The sequence below is a fragment of the Symphalangus syndactylus genome, chromosome 19, assembly GCF_028878055.3.
Source record: "Symphalangus syndactylus isolate Jambi chromosome 19, NHGRI_mSymSyn1-v2.1_pri, whole genome shotgun sequence".
NCBI classification, from domain to species: domain Eukaryota; kingdom Metazoa; phylum Chordata; class Mammalia; order Primates; family Hylobatidae; genus Symphalangus; species Symphalangus syndactylus.
This window is the reverse complement of record NC_072434.2, coordinates 86,624,693-86,643,788: the sequence shown is the minus strand read 5'-3', so window position 1 is coordinate 86,643,788 and position 19,096 is coordinate 86,624,693. Positions and strand designations below refer to the sequence as shown.

The window sequence follows — 19,096 nt, the reverse complement described above, 5'->3', positions numbered from 1 at the left end:
AAACTCATTTTCCTTTGCTTAGCCAAAGATAGTCTATAAACCTCAATCATCTGGCCACCTCCTTGAGTCTTGTTTCTTTGCTGGATTCCCTTGTATGCATGTAATTAAAACTTTGTGTGTACATAATTAAAATGTTGTTGGTTCTCTCTTGATAGTTTTTCATCAGTTTGATTCCTGGGCCCAGCCATTGAACCTAGGAGGGTAGAGAAACAGGTTTATTTCCTCCCCTACAGGATTGAAGGGTTTCCTACATTAAGCATCCTCTTCAAAGTTACAAAGGGGCTGAGCTGGGTCTCCATTTTGGGGGTACAGCTTCCTGCATACGACTCTACTGTACATCATAAGGTTTTTACAGACTTCATTTACAAATTGGTCTAAAATAGGTCAGCGTTCCTGAGACACTGATGGTCTTTGAGATAATTTATCTAACTCTGAAATGTTGGCTAATGTTCTTTACTAGAAAGGGCAAGGTTTTATATTGGTGATGTTTAAAAGCCAAGGGGCTTTTGTTATTTCTTATTTAAAAAAATGATGTGTGAGGCCAGGCACAGTGGCTCTTGCCTATAATCCCAGAACTTTGGGAGGCCGAGGGGGGTGGATCACCTGAAGTCAGGAGTTCAAGACCAGTCTGGCCAACATGGTGAAACCCTATCTCTACTAAAAATACAAAAATTAGTCAGGCGTGATGGCAGGTGCCTATAGTCCCAGCTACATGGGAAGCTGAGGCAAGAGAATCACTTTAACTCAGGAGGCGGAGGTTGCAGTGAGCTGAGATCACATCACTGCACCCCAGCCTGGGCGACAGAGCGAGACTCCGTCTCAAAAATTAAAATTAAAATTAAAAAAAAATGAGTGAATATAACTCAGAAAGCATTAGGAGGCCTTACTGCAGATCTCTGCATAGAGTCGGGTTTAATACCTTTGGAAATGATTACATTTTGAATGTCTTCACAAAAATTATTGTATGGGGAGATAACACACTGAAGATGATTAAATAGAAATTCTACCTCAAGCCTAAGTATAGAAACTCTACCCAAGCCCAAGATCATTACAGTGAGCACTATAATTAAAAATTGTGGGATTCCTTGGTGTAAGTAATCAGCACATACTAAAAGTAAAAATAAGCTTTATTTAATGACAGTCTGCCAGTATCTGTAGATTTTGGAATTTCTATTTTCATTCATGTGTGAGAGTTCTGGTTGTCTTTAAGTCCCACAAAAATAACACAGTGGAAATCAATTTAAGGCACAGAGCCAGAAATACAGTTAAGTTAGATGGTCTCTTGAATGTTTCATTGGTTCCAAATATATTCTGTTATCTAAAAAAAAAATGAATTTGCCAAAAAATACTGGCCCACTGACCGTGGGGCCTTACAGAACACACAAAGTGTGTGTTTGTGTGAAAAGGAAAAATACAAACAACTTACGTGAACATGTGATGACCATGAGTCTAGGTTCTGGAAATCTGGGTCATGCAGACATCACCAGACCTTCAATAGAGTAAGAGTAGAATGGACTCCTTGGAGGAGTGCCAAAGCTGACAAGGAAGTAGTATTGGTGTCAACTCTGTCTGAGGAAGAACCACAAAGCCCCTTGACGTGTATTCTCCCTCACATCCCATACCTGAGCTGCTCACCATCTAAGCCCTACCTCTACACAGTACATTTAAAATTTACATAGGCACTAATATCCGCAAATCAGCACCTGTTTTTTTCTTTCCTGTCCTTCTCTGTCTCTCTGGTTGCCTCTTTCTCTTACCCTCCCTCTCCCCTTCTGCCTCTTTTTTTTTTTTTTTTAATTTTTGGAGATGGGGTCTAGCTGTGTTGCCCAGGCTGGAGTGCAGTGGCACACCCACGGCTCACTGCATCCTCAAACTCCCAGGCTCAAGCACAACCTCATTTTCCTGAGTAGCAGGGACTACAGGCGTGCACCATCATGCCTGGCTATTTTTTTAAACTTTTTGTAGAGACAAGGTCTCCCGATATTGCCCAGGCTGGTCTCGAACTCCTGGGCTCAAGTGATTCTTCCACCTTGGCCTCCCAGAGCACTGGGATTACAAGGATAAGCTCGGCCTCTGGCTCTTTTTTAAATAAGGAGTTAATAACTGTCTGATGCACTCAACATACCATGCCAGAATACCTGGTTTGTGATGAGGCTTCCTCCAGGCTTTTGGAGTACAGAGAAATTTAATCGCTTTCGATGAGCTCCACTTTGAGCAACTTCTATTTCTACACTTGTTTAAACTAAAAGGAAGCCTCCATGCATGGCACAGGTGCGATGGTGCAACTTCCACTCTGTCCTCCAACGCCCAGGGGTTATGGAACAATGGCTATGCCAGCCAGCTCCAGGCTAAGGCACAGCTGGATGTGCCAGATACTCCTGCTGCTGTCAGCTGTGACCACAGCACTGGCACACCAGCTTCTTCCTCCTAACACCCTAAAGCTTCAGGGTCTTGATCTTCAGCTTCTCCCTTTCCCTTTCCTTTTCCTTTTCCCTTTCCCTTTCCTTTCCTTTCTCTCTTTTCTCTCTTTTTTTTTGTTGTTTATTTATTTATTTTTTTGATGGAGTCTCACTCTGTCGCCCAGGCTGGAGTGCATGGCGCGATCTCAGCTCACTGTAACCTCCACCTCCCAGGTTCCAGTGATTCTCCTGCCTCAGCCTCCAGGGTAGCTGGGATTACAGGCACCCACCACCATGCCCAGCTAATTTTTGTGTTTTTAGTAGAGACTGGGTTCCCCATGTTGACCAGGCTGGTCTCAAACTCCTAACCTCAGGTGTTGTGCCCACCTCAGCCTCTCAAAGTGGTGAGATTATAGGTGTGAGGCTACACACCTGGCCAGCTTCTCTCTTTTCTAAGGCTGAATTGCAGGAATCACCACTCTGCCTCCACATTTCTACCATTCTGTCTTTCCAGTCACCAAACCCATTCCATATCATTATCCACAGTCCATTCTTACCAGAGCAAGATAAGACCTTGCCACTGTGGGGCCATTAAGACCAAAGCCTTATTCTCTGTTTAGCTCCTGAAGGCATTTGAGTTTGTGACCCAACAGCAAAAAGCTAAAAAATCAATACAAGAAGACCATTTTCCTTTTATGATAAGGAGACAGACGGGAGTCTATTAAAACATACAAAGGATGATAAATAGGATAATGGTGCAATCCAATGACCTGAGATAATGTGATGACTGTGGACCTACTGTTATTCAGTCTGCCTGAGATTAAAACTTACTCTAAAAATTATATGCTTTTGAAAATCCTATAAATAAAACTTTCATTTATTTGTTTGTTTGTTGAGATGGAGTCTTGCTCTGTCGCCCAGGCTGGAGTGCTCTGGTGCAACCTTGGTTCACTGTAACCTCTGCCTCCCAGGTTCAAACAATTCTCCTGCCTCAGCCTCCTGAGTAGCTAGGACTAAAAGTACACACCACCATGCCCAGCTAATTTTTCTATTTTTAGTAGAGACAGGGTTTCACCAGGTTGGCCAGGCTGGGCCTCAAGTGATCCATCTGCCTCAGCCTCCCAAAGTTCTGGGATTAGAAGCATGAACCACCATGCCTGGCTGAAAAACTTTAATTTTGGTTTTGTTTTTTATTTCAGTTATTTTTAGGCAGAACATTAGTTGAATTCATTAAAATACATTTAAACAACATGAATGCAGGTATATCTCTGATTAGTAACCATAATTTCCCTCTTAACAGCTAATACTTAAAGGATGCTTCCTTATTGTTAACTTCTTTAATCTCACGAAAACCTTTTGAAGTAAACACTAATATTATCTGCATTTTGCAGAGGAAGAAACTAGAGGTTAGTGAGACTAAGAAACAGCTTGTAAATTGGAAAACCAGCTGGAGTCTAGGTCTCTTTGGGTCAAAACACAACTGCTTAATCTTCTTTGCTGCCTCTTCCTGTGTAGATAACAGATTCCAAAAGCAGAAAAAGGGTAGATTTGCATTGTAGCATTGGAATTATTATTGCAATAATTGTTTAATTGCACAATACCCCCCAAAAAGTGCAATCTGTGTTCATGCTACCACTCTATTGATATAAACTCTTCTGAAAGAATTTCATAAATCTGAATACCAGTTGTTGAAATGCTTGACTTTTTAACATTTGAATGAATAGATTAATTTTAATGAGTTTATTTTTACCTGTCTAAATTGGGAAACATTTAGGCTTTCTGACTTTCTTTGTCTCTGAATATTTTTTTCCAGGGTCAACGTCTTTTTGAAAAGTTGCTCCAACTGACTTCACAAAATATTGAAATCAAGCTAGTGAGTGATGTAACAGCTGATTCAAAGGTATTAGAAGCCTTGAAATTAAAGGGTAAGACCAAGGTTGATATGCTATTCTACCACTGGGTGTTCTGTTAAGATACCTTTAATTTCGCTTAAGATAATATGTAATTTCTTTAGAGTTAGTACATTTCACTTAGTACATAGTACATTTACATCTTCTTTGAGAAATAACTCGATTAAAGTTTTTAAGTGGAGGAACTAATTAATATATTGGGATTTAAAAAAAACAGTTGCATATTAGTGTAAGCAAAATAATCTACTGGTCAATAAATGAAGATTAACTAGAAAGAAGAATCTTTCCCTTTCTGAACACTTCAACGGTGTGATTACAGAGAAGAACCACTTCTCATCAGAATAGACACTGGATCTCTACTTTTCTCTTGCCGGCCAAATGAAAATCCTTTTCATGCTATATATTTAACAAATAATATAGTCAGGTCCTGGAGTCTATGGAACATTGCCTGACTCATGAGTTTTAAGACAATTCCACAGGAGAACACCATTTATATAGCCACTTTGCAATTTTTCTCACAATCTCATGAAGACTGAAAATAATTCCAAAATAACTTTATTTTGCTGTAATCTCAACCGAATTGAGCTCTCACGTCCAAATAGTTTTTACTGTTTTGTAAAAATCGTTACCTGGAATTTATTATCCAAATAAAGCCTCTAAAATGAAAAGGCATGTTTGAGCCAGCGAAAATGTTCAAGCTGCCAGGTGTCCCTGGAAGAGGACAGGGCACTGACCTCAGTGAGTCATTCATCTTCCACCTGATGGTGTTACAGCTCATGTTTGTGCTGTTTGAACATACTGTGCATTTTTTGCTTGTCATCTTCCCCACATTTTTAAGTGGCAATTCCTTCTAAAAACGGAACAGAAAATCAAATAAGTGAGCCCCAGTGGCCCTTCCTCCTGAAGAAGAAAAACTGGAAGTGATAAAGCATATTGAAAGTCATAACCACATAGAAGACATAAGCTTGGCCATGCACATGTTTTCTACGCACAGGAAAATAAAACATGAGATAGTCGTATGTTTGAAAAGCTATGCTGTGCTACTTGGGTGCAGCAGGATGTCTTTGAAAAACTTGTAAGTGCCTAGTTCAGTGGATTGACAGATACAATCAACGTGGCTTAGAAATGTATTCTTACTTTTCCTATTTTTTAAAAACGTAAAATTGGGTTCTTACTATCTGATAATTTGTTAGACAACACTTTTTTTCTGAGGAACTGATTACTTTTGGTTAACCGAGGTCCTGTATTTGCAGATGCTTTTCCTTCTGGAGTTTACTAGCGTCTCTTTGGGTTTGATTATCCTGGCAGAATAAAAAGCCGATGTGTTAGGAAGAGAAGGAGGGAGCCCGAGACATCCACAGCTCTCTTTCTGGCCATAGCCCATGCTAAATCTTGTAAACTCAACCGAAAGTTAAAACTTGGGGATACTAGGAAGCCTAACAGATTTTCTTTGGAGTTGTTGAATATTTGCTACTGTAAACAGCAAGTGGCGATTGACAAATGCACGAATAAAGGCCTGGTTTACATTTCTATTGTGAACTATACGTTAAAATTTCATTATAGTAATTGCATCTCAGAAAAAGAAACACAGAAAAAGAAGTGTTTGAATTTCCAAGCATATGTAGATACTACTACAACTTAGGTTCTGTTGATATATAATAAGACTTCTTATCAAAACATGAAAACAAATGATTTTCCTTCACAGGAGTAAAGCACTAAACAGGACCCTAATTTCTCATAGCTATTTTCTAGGTAGCGATAGTAGGCCTCCCTGGCTCCTAGAGATGCACATGATGTGTATACTGTATGTAGAACGTGTATAAATCTTTCGAATACTGTTATTGTATTTCTCTACTCTCATCCTTTGGTAGACATATATTAAATGATAACAGTGCATTTTAGAAATAATTTTTATAAGACTATTTTAAATCTGTGATTGAATATCTTGCTCAAGGGTTATCTTTTTGGGGGGAAGGGATTCTAGTCTTTTAGCAAAATTCTAGAAAGTTTTTTCCGGAAATATCCCACACACAAAAAATAGGTAAACATAAAATGAGCCATGAGCAATTTCAGCCGCAAGAGTTACTGAATATAGAAACTAATCAAATATATGGTGAAAAAGAATAAAAGTAGGGCTTCCCGATAAATGATGACGATTTAGTGCAGGTGTAAGTAGACCCAGAAAAGGCCAGGCAGGCTGGAGAAGTGAGACAGCTGGCCAAGACCCCTCTGATGGGTGGTGTGCATGTCATTCCGGTTCCTTTTGCTCCCCATGCTTTGCCTCTCTCCTTGACTCAGAAGTCAGAAAGATAAACCATCTCTCCATGGTCTCAAACTGTGGCTTGGAGGTGAGGTGCTTCTGAAACCTGGCCCTCATGAAGTCCTTGCACCCAGGGACGGATTTAATTTTACACAAGGGTCCCTGTAAATTCAAAATGGGTTTTATTAATCAGCTTTCTTAATTTCACTTCCTAATCATCTCCACCTGTATCCCTCATATAAACATCTCAAATGCAACATGTTGACTCAGCTCACATGCTTTCTTTCCTTCCCTGCACCAACACAGCATCTGTCCCTATACCTCAATTTCCATCTGCTCAGTCACTCAGGTTAGAAGCTCAACTCCACACTCTCATACGCCACATCTAAGGAGCCACAGTCTATAGACATTACCCCCTCTGTCTTTCTTCTAGATACCACATTTCCTCCTCACCCCCCCTGCCTTATTTCAGGTCTGTTAATACTTTGCTCAAGCCTTGGTCACCCTTCCTCTTTCACCATGTGATCTTCCACACAGCTACCAAAGAGATCTTCCACCACGTGGTTATTATCACCTTACATGTTCACCCAAACTGCACGCAGGTGTGAGGATGCCTGAGGAATATGCATACAATAAAAAGCACAAGTATTAAATATATAGCTCAATGAATTGCACAAAGTAAACACACCCACATAACACCTTCACAGATCAAGATGTAGGACGTTGCAGACATCTCAGAAAGCCTTCTCAATCCCCCTTGCAGTCAGTGCCCTCCGCAGAGGGAACCACTGTTTCGACCTCTACCATAGATTACCTTTGTCTTTCTTTGAGCTTTATATAAATAGAATCACAGAATTCTATGTCTGGATTCTTTGGCTCAGTTTTATGTTTATAATACCAGTACATGTTAGATATAGCAGTGGTTTATTTTACATTGTTGTATAGTATTCCATTGTATGAATGTAATACAATGGGTCTGTTCTACTGATAGTAGATGTTTGGGTTTTCCCTAGTTTGGGTTATTATATATAATGCTGCTATGAGCATTCTTGTACATGTCTTTCAGATGCCTACACATACACGTTTCTGTTCAGTATGTACTAGGGATTGGGATTGCTGACATAATAGGCTATATATGTGTTCAATTTCAGTAGATATTGCCAATCAGTTTTCTAAGTGGTTGTACCAATTTACATTCTCACAAGCACTATGTTAATGTTCTGTTTGCTCCACATCCTTGCAAAATTTGGCACCTTGTTTTTTTTTTTTTTTATTTTAGCCATTCTGGTGGATATGTATCATGTTGTATCTTTAATATTCATTTCTCTGATGGCTAATTATATTGAGCATCTTCTCATATGCTTATCGACCATTTCCATATTCTCTTGGAGAAGGTACCTCTCCAAGTATTTTGCCCAGCGTTATTGTTGTTTGTTTTAATTGGCCCATTCCTATTGATTATTAGGCTAGATTTGAATCCTTTGTTGCATATATGTATTTCATGTATCTTCATCCATTTGAGGCTTGTCTTTTCATTCTTCCAATGATGTGTTTACATAAATGGAAATTCTTAGTTTTAATGAAATCTGATTTATTAATTGCTCCTTTATTGTTGATGCTTACTGCATCCTGTATAAAAACTATTTATCATTATAAGGTCATGGAGATTTTCTTTGTTGTATTCTGGATACTATATTATTTTGCTGTTCAGATTTAAGTCTGTGTTAAGTTTGGGCTTTATTTCTGCTTATGATATGAAGTAGCAGTAAAGGTTCATTTTTATACTTAATGGAGGGTCGTTTATTTAAAAAAGTTTCTTCACTGCATGTTCGAGGCATCATTGTTAAAAATTAGGTGACCGTATTTTAGTTCTGTCTTTGAATTCTTTTTCTTTTGAGATGGTGTCTCGCACTCTCGTCCAGGCTGGAGTGCAGTGGCACCATCTCCACTCACTGCAAGCTCTGCCTCCCAGGTTCACACCATTCTTCTGCCTCAGCCTCCCGAGTAGCTGGGACTACAGGCGCCCGCCACCACGCCCGGCTAATTTTTTGTGTTTTTAGTAGAGACGGGGTTTTACCACGTTAGCCAGGATGGTCTCGATCTCCTGACCTTGTGATCTGCCCACCTCGGCCTCTCAAAGTGCTGGGATTACAGGCTTGAGCCAGCGTGCCCGGCCTGAATTCTTTACTGTGTTTTCTTAGTCTACTTATTTATCCTAGGACAAATGCCATACTGTTTACTTTGCCTTTATAATATGTGTTACAGATGGTATAACTTTCATCTTTGTTTTTCACTTTTAGAACTGCCTTAGTTATTCTTGGACCTTCAGGTTTTGAAATAAATTTTAGAACCATCTTATCATAAGACTACTGAAATTGTGTTAGAATTACACTGACTCTGTAGATAAACTTGGTGAAAATGGGCATTGACAATATTGAATCTCTTACTTCATGCCTATAGCAAAGCTACAATATTTCCTCTTACTACTGCTTTAGCTGCATCTATTTTTAATATGACATAAATTTCTAAATCATTTTTCTGTCCAAAAGCTTTTCTGATTTCTACTGCAGTCTACTCTGTACGGTGGCCTATTTAGAAATGTAATCCTTAATTTTCTTTTTTTTCTTTTTTTTTTATTATTATTGTACTTTAGGTTTTAGGGTAGATGTGCACAATGTGCAGGTTTGTTACATATGTATCCATGTGCCATGTTGTTTTGCTGCACCCATTAACTCGTCATTTAGCATTAGGTATATCTCCTAATGCTGTCCCTCCCCCCTCCCCCCACCCCACAACAGTCCCCGGAGTGTGATGTTCCCCTTCCTGTGTCCATGAGTTCTCATTGTTCAATTCCCACCTATGAGTGAGAACATGCGGTGTTGGGTTTTTTGTCCTTGCGATAGTTTACTGAGAATGATGTTTTCCAGTTTCATCCATGTCCTTACAAAGGACATGAACTCATCATTTTTCATGGCTGCATAGTATTCCATGGTGTATATGTGCCACATTTTCTTAATCCAGTCTATCGTTGTTGGACATTTGGGTTGGTTCCAACTCTTTGCTATTGTGAATAGTGCCGTAATAAACATATGTCTGCATGTGTCTTTATAGCAGCATGATTTATAGTCCTTTGGGTATATACCCAGTAATGGGATGGCTGGGTCAAATGGTATTTCTAGCTCTAGATCCCTGAGGAATTGCCGCACTGACTTCCACAATGGTTGAACTAGTTTACAGTCCCACCAACAGTGTAAAAGTGTTCCTATTTCTCCACATCCTCTCCAGCACCTGTTGTTTCCTGACTTTTTAATGATGGCCATTCTAACTGGTGTGAGATGGTATCTCACTGTGGTTTTGATTTGCATTTCTCTGATGGCCAGTGATGATGAGCATTTTTTCCTGTATTTTTTGGCTGCATAAATGTCTTCTTTTGAGAAGTATCTGTTCATGTCCTTCGCCCACTTGTTGATGGGGTTGTTTGTTTTTTTCTTGTAAATTTGTTTGAGTTCATTGTAGATTAGCCCTTTGTCAGATGAGTAGGTTGCAAAAATTTTCTCCCATTCTGTAGGTTGCCTGTTCACTCTGATCGTGGTTTCTTTTGCTGTGCAGAAGCTCTTTAGTTTCATTAGATCCCATTTGTCAATTTTGGCTTTTGTTGCCATTGCTTTTGGTGTTTTAGACATGAAGTCCTTGCCCATGCCTATGTCCTGAATGGTATTGCCTAGGTTTTCTTCTAGGGTTTTTATGGTTTTAAGTCTAACATTTAAGTCTTTAATCCATCTTGAATTAATTTTTGTATAATGTGTAAGGAAGGGATCCAGTTTCAGCTGTCTACATATGGCTAGCCAGTTTTCCCAGCACCATTTATTAAATAGGGAATCCTTTCCCCATTTCTTGTTTTTGTCCAGTTTGTCAAAGAGATCAGATAGTTGTAGATATGCAGCATCATTTCTGAGGGCTCTGTTCTATTCCATTGATCTATGTCTCTGTTGTGGTACCAGTACCATGCTGTTTTGGTTACTGTAGCCTTGTAGTATAGTTTGAAGTCAGGTAGCGTGATGCCTCCAGCTTTGTTCTTTTGGCTTAGGATTGACTTGGCGATGCGGGCTCTTTTTTGGTTCCATATGAACTTTAAAGTAGTTTTTTCCAATTCTGTGAAGAAAGTCATTGGTAGCTTGATGGGGATGGCATTGAATCTATAAATTATCTTGGGCAGTATGGCCATTTTCACGATATTGATTCTTCCAACCCATGAGCATGGAATGTTCTTCCATTTGTTTGTATCCTCTTTTATTTCATTGAGCAGTGGTTTGTAGTTCTCCTTGAAGAGGTCCTTCACATCCCTTGTAAGTTGGATTCCTAGGTATTTTATTCTCTTTGAAGCAGTTGTGAATGGGAGTTCATTCATGATTTGGCTCTCTGTTTGTCTGTGATTGGTGTACAAGAATGCTTGTGATTTTTGTACATTGATTTTGTATCCTGAGACTTTGCTGAAGTTGCTAATCAGCTTAAGGAGATTTTGGGCTGAGACAATGGGGTTTTCTAGATATACAATCATGTCATCTGCAAACAGGGACAGTTTGACTTCCTCCTTTCCTAATTGAATACCCTTTGGAGATTGTTCTATTTATCCTTTGTTATTTTCATTATGTATATTCATAGAATATACTTGGTATGATTTCAGTCATTTGGTATTTTTAGTAAGTTATTTCACAAAAATTTGTTTAAATAAATTTGTTTTATAAATATCAAGGCTTTCTATTGCTTTCATACAGCTTTTCATTTTTGTTTTTGCATTTTGTCAACCCTTATAAGTCTAAAAGCTGAAAGTGGAGTCTAAGTGAAATGGCTTCTCATTGTCTGACACGTGATCTTAATTGGTAGACTTCAGAAACAAGCTAAATGAGATGTGAGATTGTCATTAAAATCCTCTGCTTTCTTCAAATCCGCTTGCTGCCACCACTTGGCTTACTGGGAGTAATCATGACAATTCTTTTTTTTTTTTTTTTTTTTTTTTGGTGATGGAGTCTCACTCTGTCACCCAGGCTGGAGTGCAGTGGTGAGATCTTGGCTCACTGCAAGCTCTGCCTCCCGGATTCAAGCGATTCTTGTGCCTCAGCCCCCCAAGTAGCTGGGATTATAGGTGCATGCCACCACCCCTGGCTAATTTTTGTATTTTTAGTAGAGATGGGGTTTCACCATATTGACCAGGCTGGTCTCAAACTCCTGACCTCATGATCTGCCCACCTTGGCCTCCCAAAGTGTTGGGATTATAGGCATGAGCCACCCCACCCGGCCAACAATTCTCTTAAGTCCTGTTTTCTCTGCTCATGCCTCCCAGCAAGTGCTTTTGATATCCTACTTCTCACCAAACCTGGTCCTAGTAATAGCACAGTCATATTATTGAATTTTTATATTACTAACACAATTTTTATTTCTAGTTGTATACTTTAGTCCTAAGCAAAATACCCCCAAGGATACCACTGTACTTTTAATTCTTGTATGTTATAGTTACTGTTGCAATTAAACTGAAAATTAAGAATTATTTGTCTACCAAAACCATGACAATTCATAAATATCATATGACCATGATATTTAATGCCTCTGTAGCCTAGCAACAATTAAAAATAAAGTCAGAAAACATAAATTTCCTTTTGAAAAAAAAAAAGCAGGCTTTTATTTATTCATGGTTGGATGATAAAATGATGAGTGAAATAAATGTCATAAAAGATTCAGAATCAGTGACCTAGAAGTTAAGTCCACATTTTCTTTTCTTTTTTTTTTTAAAAAAAAAGGCATTTGAAACCTCAGGGTCTGAAATCTCTCGTTTCAGTCTCATTCTTACTATTTACTATAATTGACTTTTCAAGTGTCTGAAAGCTAATTGTGATTCCCAAACAACACAACCTACTTTTTCAGGGCCGCATTTCTCAAAATATGCTTTTTCCTGTGCCTGAAATACCCTTATTTTCCTTGTTAATTTACAAGCTCTCTTTTCTTTCTTTTTTTTTTTTTTTTTTTTTTGAGAGCGAGAGAGAGGTGATGCCTTGCTCCGTCACCCAGGATGTAGTACATTGGCAGTATTATAGCTCACCGCAGCTTTGAACTCCTGGGCTCAAGTGATGCTCCCACCTCAGCCTCCCCAGTAGCTGGGACTACAGGCACGATGTGCCACCATGCCTGACCAAGTCCATTTTTAAGCCTTACACATAGTATTTTCCCTTTCATCTTGATCTCTTTACCCTGGTTGATCTTACCATCTACTTTTTCTCCATTGTTCATTAATGTTTAATCCAACGATTATTCCTTGACTATCTGTCATGTGCCAACAAGTTGGGCTTTAAAGAGAGGAAGGTGACTAAGACATGAGCCTTCCCCTAACTTCAAAGAGTTCAGAGTTTGGTAGAGAAGACCAAGTGATAAGTGAAATAAAGTGATCAAGAAATTCCTAAAACATCTACACAGAGTCCAATGTTTCTGAATCACTTTTTGCAACAGCGGTTGATGCCCATGCTTTCCACTCAGCATTGTCTCTGTACCACCAAGAGTGTCGATGGTGCTATGTAGCTTTAAGAAACAGAATGCATTACTGTTGTCTCTTTTTCTCTAATCAGAATTCCATCCCGCTTGTTTTTGAAGCTTACCAGAATATGTCAAAGCAAGATATTCAGACAATAACCAGATCTTGTATTCTTTCCTCAAAGGGTCCTTAAATGGTTTGTTAACTGAATATTGGGAAACTTCAAGAGCTCTGTCATGCCACCAGGAATAACGCAGTGACAACTTTGTCACAACGTGCCACCTGGTCTGTAGCAATCATAAGATGCATTGCAATGTCAGAGATGTTGAAATGTGAAGACCAAATGTTTCAGAATCAATGATTCACAGTAATGTTTTATTTTAAAATATTTAGTAATAAACTAGAAAATTCAACTTAGAAACTTTCAACTTTAATAAGTTAATTAAATTAAAATGACCATTCCTCATACCACACTGAGAGAAGTAGATTCTAAACCAAACCTCTCGTAACAGGGCTTCTTTGTAGTGCGGTGACCATACTCAGTGGATGGAAATTCGGAGAATTCAGGCTGTGCTGCTTTTTAAGAAATGTGGGGGTCTTTACAGACCCCCTTGATGGCTAGAGCATTCAGTGATAGGAAGTGTGCCTATCCAAAAATATAAATAAGCAAAAACTGCTCTATTATCTGAAACAGGAAGGAAGTTATTCATATCGGTTTTTATAATGCAATTTCTATAGGGAAGCAATACAATGAAACCAGAAACCTGAAATACACTGGAGAACAGACAGTCTCCTGGGGTAGACAAGAAAGATATCAGAAATCATATTCCTAGCTATGCAGCATGATGAATCACAACCCAAATGAAAAAAGAGGGGCTAATCATGAGAGCTTGGTTCTAAAAAGAAGAGGGATAGCAAACATTCAGTGGGAAACGTGACAGGCATGAAAAGGCTCAGGCGATTGTTCCTACTGACATTATCTGCTAAGAGAGAGTGAACGAATTTCACTTGTGGGCTAAACTCTGTCACTAGGTGCTGTTGTTTGGTCTTTTAAAAAAGCTAACTCTTTTAAATTGATTTTATCTGAAAAGTAAAAGTCACATATATTTATCATGTGCAACATGTTTTGAAATCTGTATATGTTGTGGAATGGCTACATTGAGCTAATTAGCAAACGCATTATTTCATATACTTATTTTTTGTGGTGAGAGCACTTGAAATCTACTTCCTTAGCAATTTTCAAGAATACAATCTTGTACGTTGTTATTAAGTATCATCACCATGTTGTACGGTAGATCACTCCTTATTGCCAGTGATCAGCCCAGTTACACAACCACAGAAGGAAATTCATCCTAGAGCTTGGGGACCTCCATGCTGTGCCTCTTTCTCCTGATGGTCCAGCACACGGTGGGCTTGGGGTGTTAACACAGTCCTGCTCAGCTGGTGTTGCAAGCTTTCAGTCTGTTAGAATCAAACATGTATTTTCCTCTCCCTCCCTTCTCTCCTGCACACAGATCTACAAGTGATTAAACATAGAGCTTAGTCTGTGCCACCTATATATGTTTTGTGATAACTTTAAGGAGCTGATAACAAAACTTTTTTTTTTTTTACAAGGTTTTGTTTTGTTTTGCCAGAGCATTCATGTGTCAAGAATTTTCTTTCCTTTTTGGATTCTTCAGATAGATAGTAGATACATAGATAGAAGGTAGGTAGATAGTTAGATGACAGATACATAGAAAGATATAGATAAATGGCAGATAGATAGAAGGTAGGTAGGTAGATATAGGTATAGACAGATGATAGGTAGGTAGATGACAGAAAGAAGATAGGTAGGTAGATATAGGTAGAAGATAGATAGATAGCAGGTAGAGACAGATAGATGATAGATAGATAGATAGATAGATAGATAGATAGATAGATAGATAGATAGATAGATAGAAAAAAGAAAGAGAAAGAAGAGAGAAAAGAAAGAAAGAAGATAGGTAGTAGATGACAGATACACAGAAAGAAATAGATGACAGATACATAGAAAGATAGATAGATAGATAGATAGATAGATAGATAGATAGATAGATAGATAGTCTTAGTTCATTTATGCTGCTGTAGTAACAGACTGGGCAATTTATAAAGAACAGGCACTGATTTTTTCACAGTTCTGGGGTCTGGAAGTTTAAGAACAAGGCACCAGTAGGTTCAGTGTCTGCTGAGAGCTGCTCTCTGCTTCCAAGATGGCGCCTTGTTACTGCATGCCCCAGAGGGAAAAAACGCTGTGTCCTCACGTGGCGGATAAGACAGAAGGGCACAAAAGAATCTAAGCTTGTTCCTTTCAGCCCCCGCTACAAGATACCAATACATTCATGACTCAGTCACTTCCCAAAGACCCCACCTCTTAATAATGCCACAGTGGGGATTAAGTTTAAACGAATGATTTTTGAGGGACATTCAAATCAGATAGAGAAATAGATCTTCAGATTTTCTCCCCATGAGATTTTAAAATTAAATTTCTAGATTTCTCTGTCTTTTTATCCACATTGTTTCCTTTCTGTTACTTTTTTTTGTTTGTTTATAAAGGCAATACAAAGCATGCTCTTGGGGTGAACTCTTGGTCACCGTGACAGTGCTCAGCCCTCTACATCCACTCATCTGCTCCCTTTGTGACTCAAGTCATACATTTGCTGAGTGACTGTCTCAGCCACCCAGTTTAAAAGCGACCCCAACTTTCCCTCATTAGCACTATATGGCAAGTAAGTGAGCCAATTAGACAGAGCCTTACCCATATTAGTGAATAACCAATAGCCACAGGGACCTAATGAGCCCAGGCTGGGCATCTTTAGGTCATTTGTGTTATGATCCCACAAAGCATTGAACTAATGGTAGACATTTAATTGGCCTTTACTTGTGACTAAATTTTATTCATTAAAGTCAAAATCTTAATTGAAATAAGACTAAAGCTCTTTCACTCTTGTTAATAACACTGTATTTTTAAATTGTTGAGTTCTGGTGTTCTTTTAAAAGGACAGGGAGCTGCTGAATTCTTTCTGTCGAATTCTAAGTATGATCTTTGCCATTGCTTATTTAAATTCCAGAAAGCTGTACTCATTCATCAGTGATAACCCATATTTTTATTTTCACATTCATGGATTAGGCTTAACAAAATCTTTGAAAGGGAAAATAGATTCCTAAATCTGAGCATAGAAGCATGCGTAACTTTTTTTATTATACTTTAAGTTCTAGGGTACATGTGCACAACGTACAGGTTATTTACATATGTATACATGTGCCATGTTGGTGTGCCGCACCCATTAACTCGTCATTTAGAACATGCATAATTTTTTAAGTTTCCAACTCTGCATTTTATAAGGTGATTTTGGAACAGCTTACTCCAAATCAGTGGAGGATAGCTTATTGAGGCCTTTTTTACTTAGGTTTTACTGCTTTATAATTATTCCAAAACCTAACTCTACAAGTACGTATGCCTGTATGTGCTAATTTAATGTAAGCATTATAAGTATAATTTGGTAGTTTCCCTAGAGGAAACTTTATATTATTCTAGCTTTCATTTCCACTGTCTGAAAGGTTGCCATCGTTAAGGAGGCTGAACATTTCAAGTGAAGGACAGTCCTCATGGTTATCATGAATGTGGAATCCTCTGGACAGGGGGCTTATGAAGCTGCCTTGTATTGGGTCTGCTCTGGTAATGGCCCAGATGGAAGTCAGGGTGCCCTGACGGTCACCCAGGCATGCTTTTCCAATATGTGCTTTCATTTCACACCTTCTCAAAGTGAATGCCACTTGAGAGGCTCATGCTTGATTGCCTGAAGGCTGGTGCCTTTGTCCTATACGCTGCCGTCAAAATGTATTGCAAGGGATTCTGTCTTCCACCTTTCTTTACAGCACACCAAAATATTTGGCAGCAAGGCAGGAACTTTTCATCCTATGCTTGTTTGGCCACATTGTGCTTTTTAGTGACAATTAGCAGAGTAATTAGCATAATAGCTACGAACAGGTACTTTTGTGGCCCAGACCTTGTGCTAAAATTCTAAACTTGTCATTACTGTGTGGTGTAACCATAGGCCGGCACTTTTCCTGAGCCTTGGTGGTGGCAGTGGTGGCAGTGGTGGTGGTGGTGGTGGTTGTTGTTTGAGACGGAATTTCACTCTTGTTGCCTAGGCTGATGTGCAATGGTGTGACATTGGCTCACTGCAACCTCCACCTCCTGGTTTCAAGCGATTCTTCTGCCTCAGCCTCCTGAGTAGCTGGGATTACAGCTGCCCACCACCATGCCTGGCTAATTTTTGTATTTTTAGTAGAGATGGGGTTTCACCATGTTGGCCAGGCTAGTGTTGAACTCCTGACCTCAGGTGATCCGCCTGCCTCGGCCTCCCAAAGTGCTGGGATTACAGGTGTGAGCCACTGCACCCAGCCTTTTCTTTTCTTTTTTTTTCAGTTAAATGAGGATAATAATAACCTCCCTGAGAGCTATGAGAATTAAATTAAATAATATATAAAAAGTGTCTGGTGCAGGTGCCTACCTCATAATAAATGTTAGTAAATGACATCCACTATAGCTGTTGCCTTAATTTACCCAAGTGTGTACTATTTGTGTTTGACCTGTCAGTGCCACTAGACCAGACTGGATTTATTTTTGCTTCTAAATTACAATCCTAGGTCTGTGATTTTCCGATGAAAGAAAAGCCCCGGTTTTAATCATGCATTACAGATCGTCTTTGGGAATGCAGCTGGTTCGTTTGCCTGTATGGTTGTGCGCTAACTCTTGCTGGCTTCAGTTTGTATTGGAATTGTTCAGCTGGTGACACCAGTGACTCCCCATCTGTGTTTTCAGTCTCTGTTCTAAGAGCTACCCAAGTTAAGTCTGCAATTCAATGTGTTTAAACTTTCACAAGGGTTCATCCGATACATATAATATAGTCGTACTCGTCTAAACACATAAAATCTAAACATTTGCTCTAAAACACAGAATCTTGTGCTACAGTTTTTATTTTTAATCCCTAATACATAAGAACCTTGGCAGGAATAGCATTTTCAAGGAAATTATATGCATATCCAACCTTGTGACAGGAGAGAAGCAGAATTTTATCTATTTCATCTAGTTGTGGCTTTATGTATTTCTACTCTAGGGATGCTAGAATTTGGGGATGATGTTCTTTAAGAGGTGAAGAGGCCGGGCGCGGTGGCTCACGCCTGTAGTCCCAGCACTTTGGGAGGCCGAGGCCGGCGGATCACGAGGTCAGGAGATCGAGACCGTCCTGGCTAACAGAGTGAAACCCTGTCTCTACTAAAAATACAAAAAATTAGTCGGGCGTGGTGGTGGGCACCTGTAGTCCCAGCTACTCGGGAGGCTGAGGCAGGAGAATGGCGTGAACCCCGGAGGGTGGAGCCTGCAGTGAGCCGAGATCACGCCACTGCACTCCAGCCTAGGTGACAGAGCGAGACTCCGTCTCAAAAAAAAAAAAGAGGTGGAAAGAGGCTGGGTGTGGTGATTCACACTTGTAATGCCAGCACTTTGGGAGGCTGAGGTGGGAAGATCATTTGAGCCCAGGAGTTCCACACTGCAGTGAGCTGTGATCAGTGAGCTATGATCCATCACTGCACTCCAGCCAGGCGATAGAGTGAGACCCTGCTTAAAAAAAAAAAAAGAAAAGAAAAGGGCCACACACAGTGGCTCATGCCTGTAATCCCAGCACTTTGGGATGCCAAGGCAAGTGGATCACGAGGTCAGGAGCTTGAGACCAGCCTGAGCAACATGGTAAAACCCCGTCTCTACTAAAAATACAAAAATTAGCCAGGCTTGGTGGCATGCACCTGTAATCCCAGCTACTCGGGAGGCTGAGGCAGGAGAACTGTTTGAACCTAGGAGGCGGAAGTTGCAGTGAGCCGAGATCACACCACTGCACTCCAGGCTGAGCGACAGAGTGAGAGTCCACCTCAAAAAAAAAAAAAAAAAGGCACTGAAGAGGAATAAAGATATAAATAAAAGAATAAATGG

General features: G+C 39.6%; 1 protein-coding gene across 6 annotated transcripts in view; it reads left to right on the top strand.

Annotated features, from left to right (window-relative positions):
• PLD5 (phospholipase D family member 5) overlaps window positions 1–19,096 on the top strand; it is a 438,248-nt gene that overhangs the window by 243,655 nt on the left and 175,497 nt on the right. For 4 of the 6 annotated variants that reach the window (XM_055233749.1, XM_055233751.2, XM_055233752.2 and 1 more), the window contains one exon: window positions 4,213–4,324. In XM_055233749.1, the coding sequence (XP_055089724.1) occupies window positions 4,213–4,324 (112 nt within the window). Of the gene's footprint in view, window positions 1–4,212; window positions 4,325–15,700; window positions 15,834–19,096 lie in introns of those variants that run through there. The other 2 variants (XM_055233760.1, XM_055233759.2) reach the window with 2 other exon arrangements.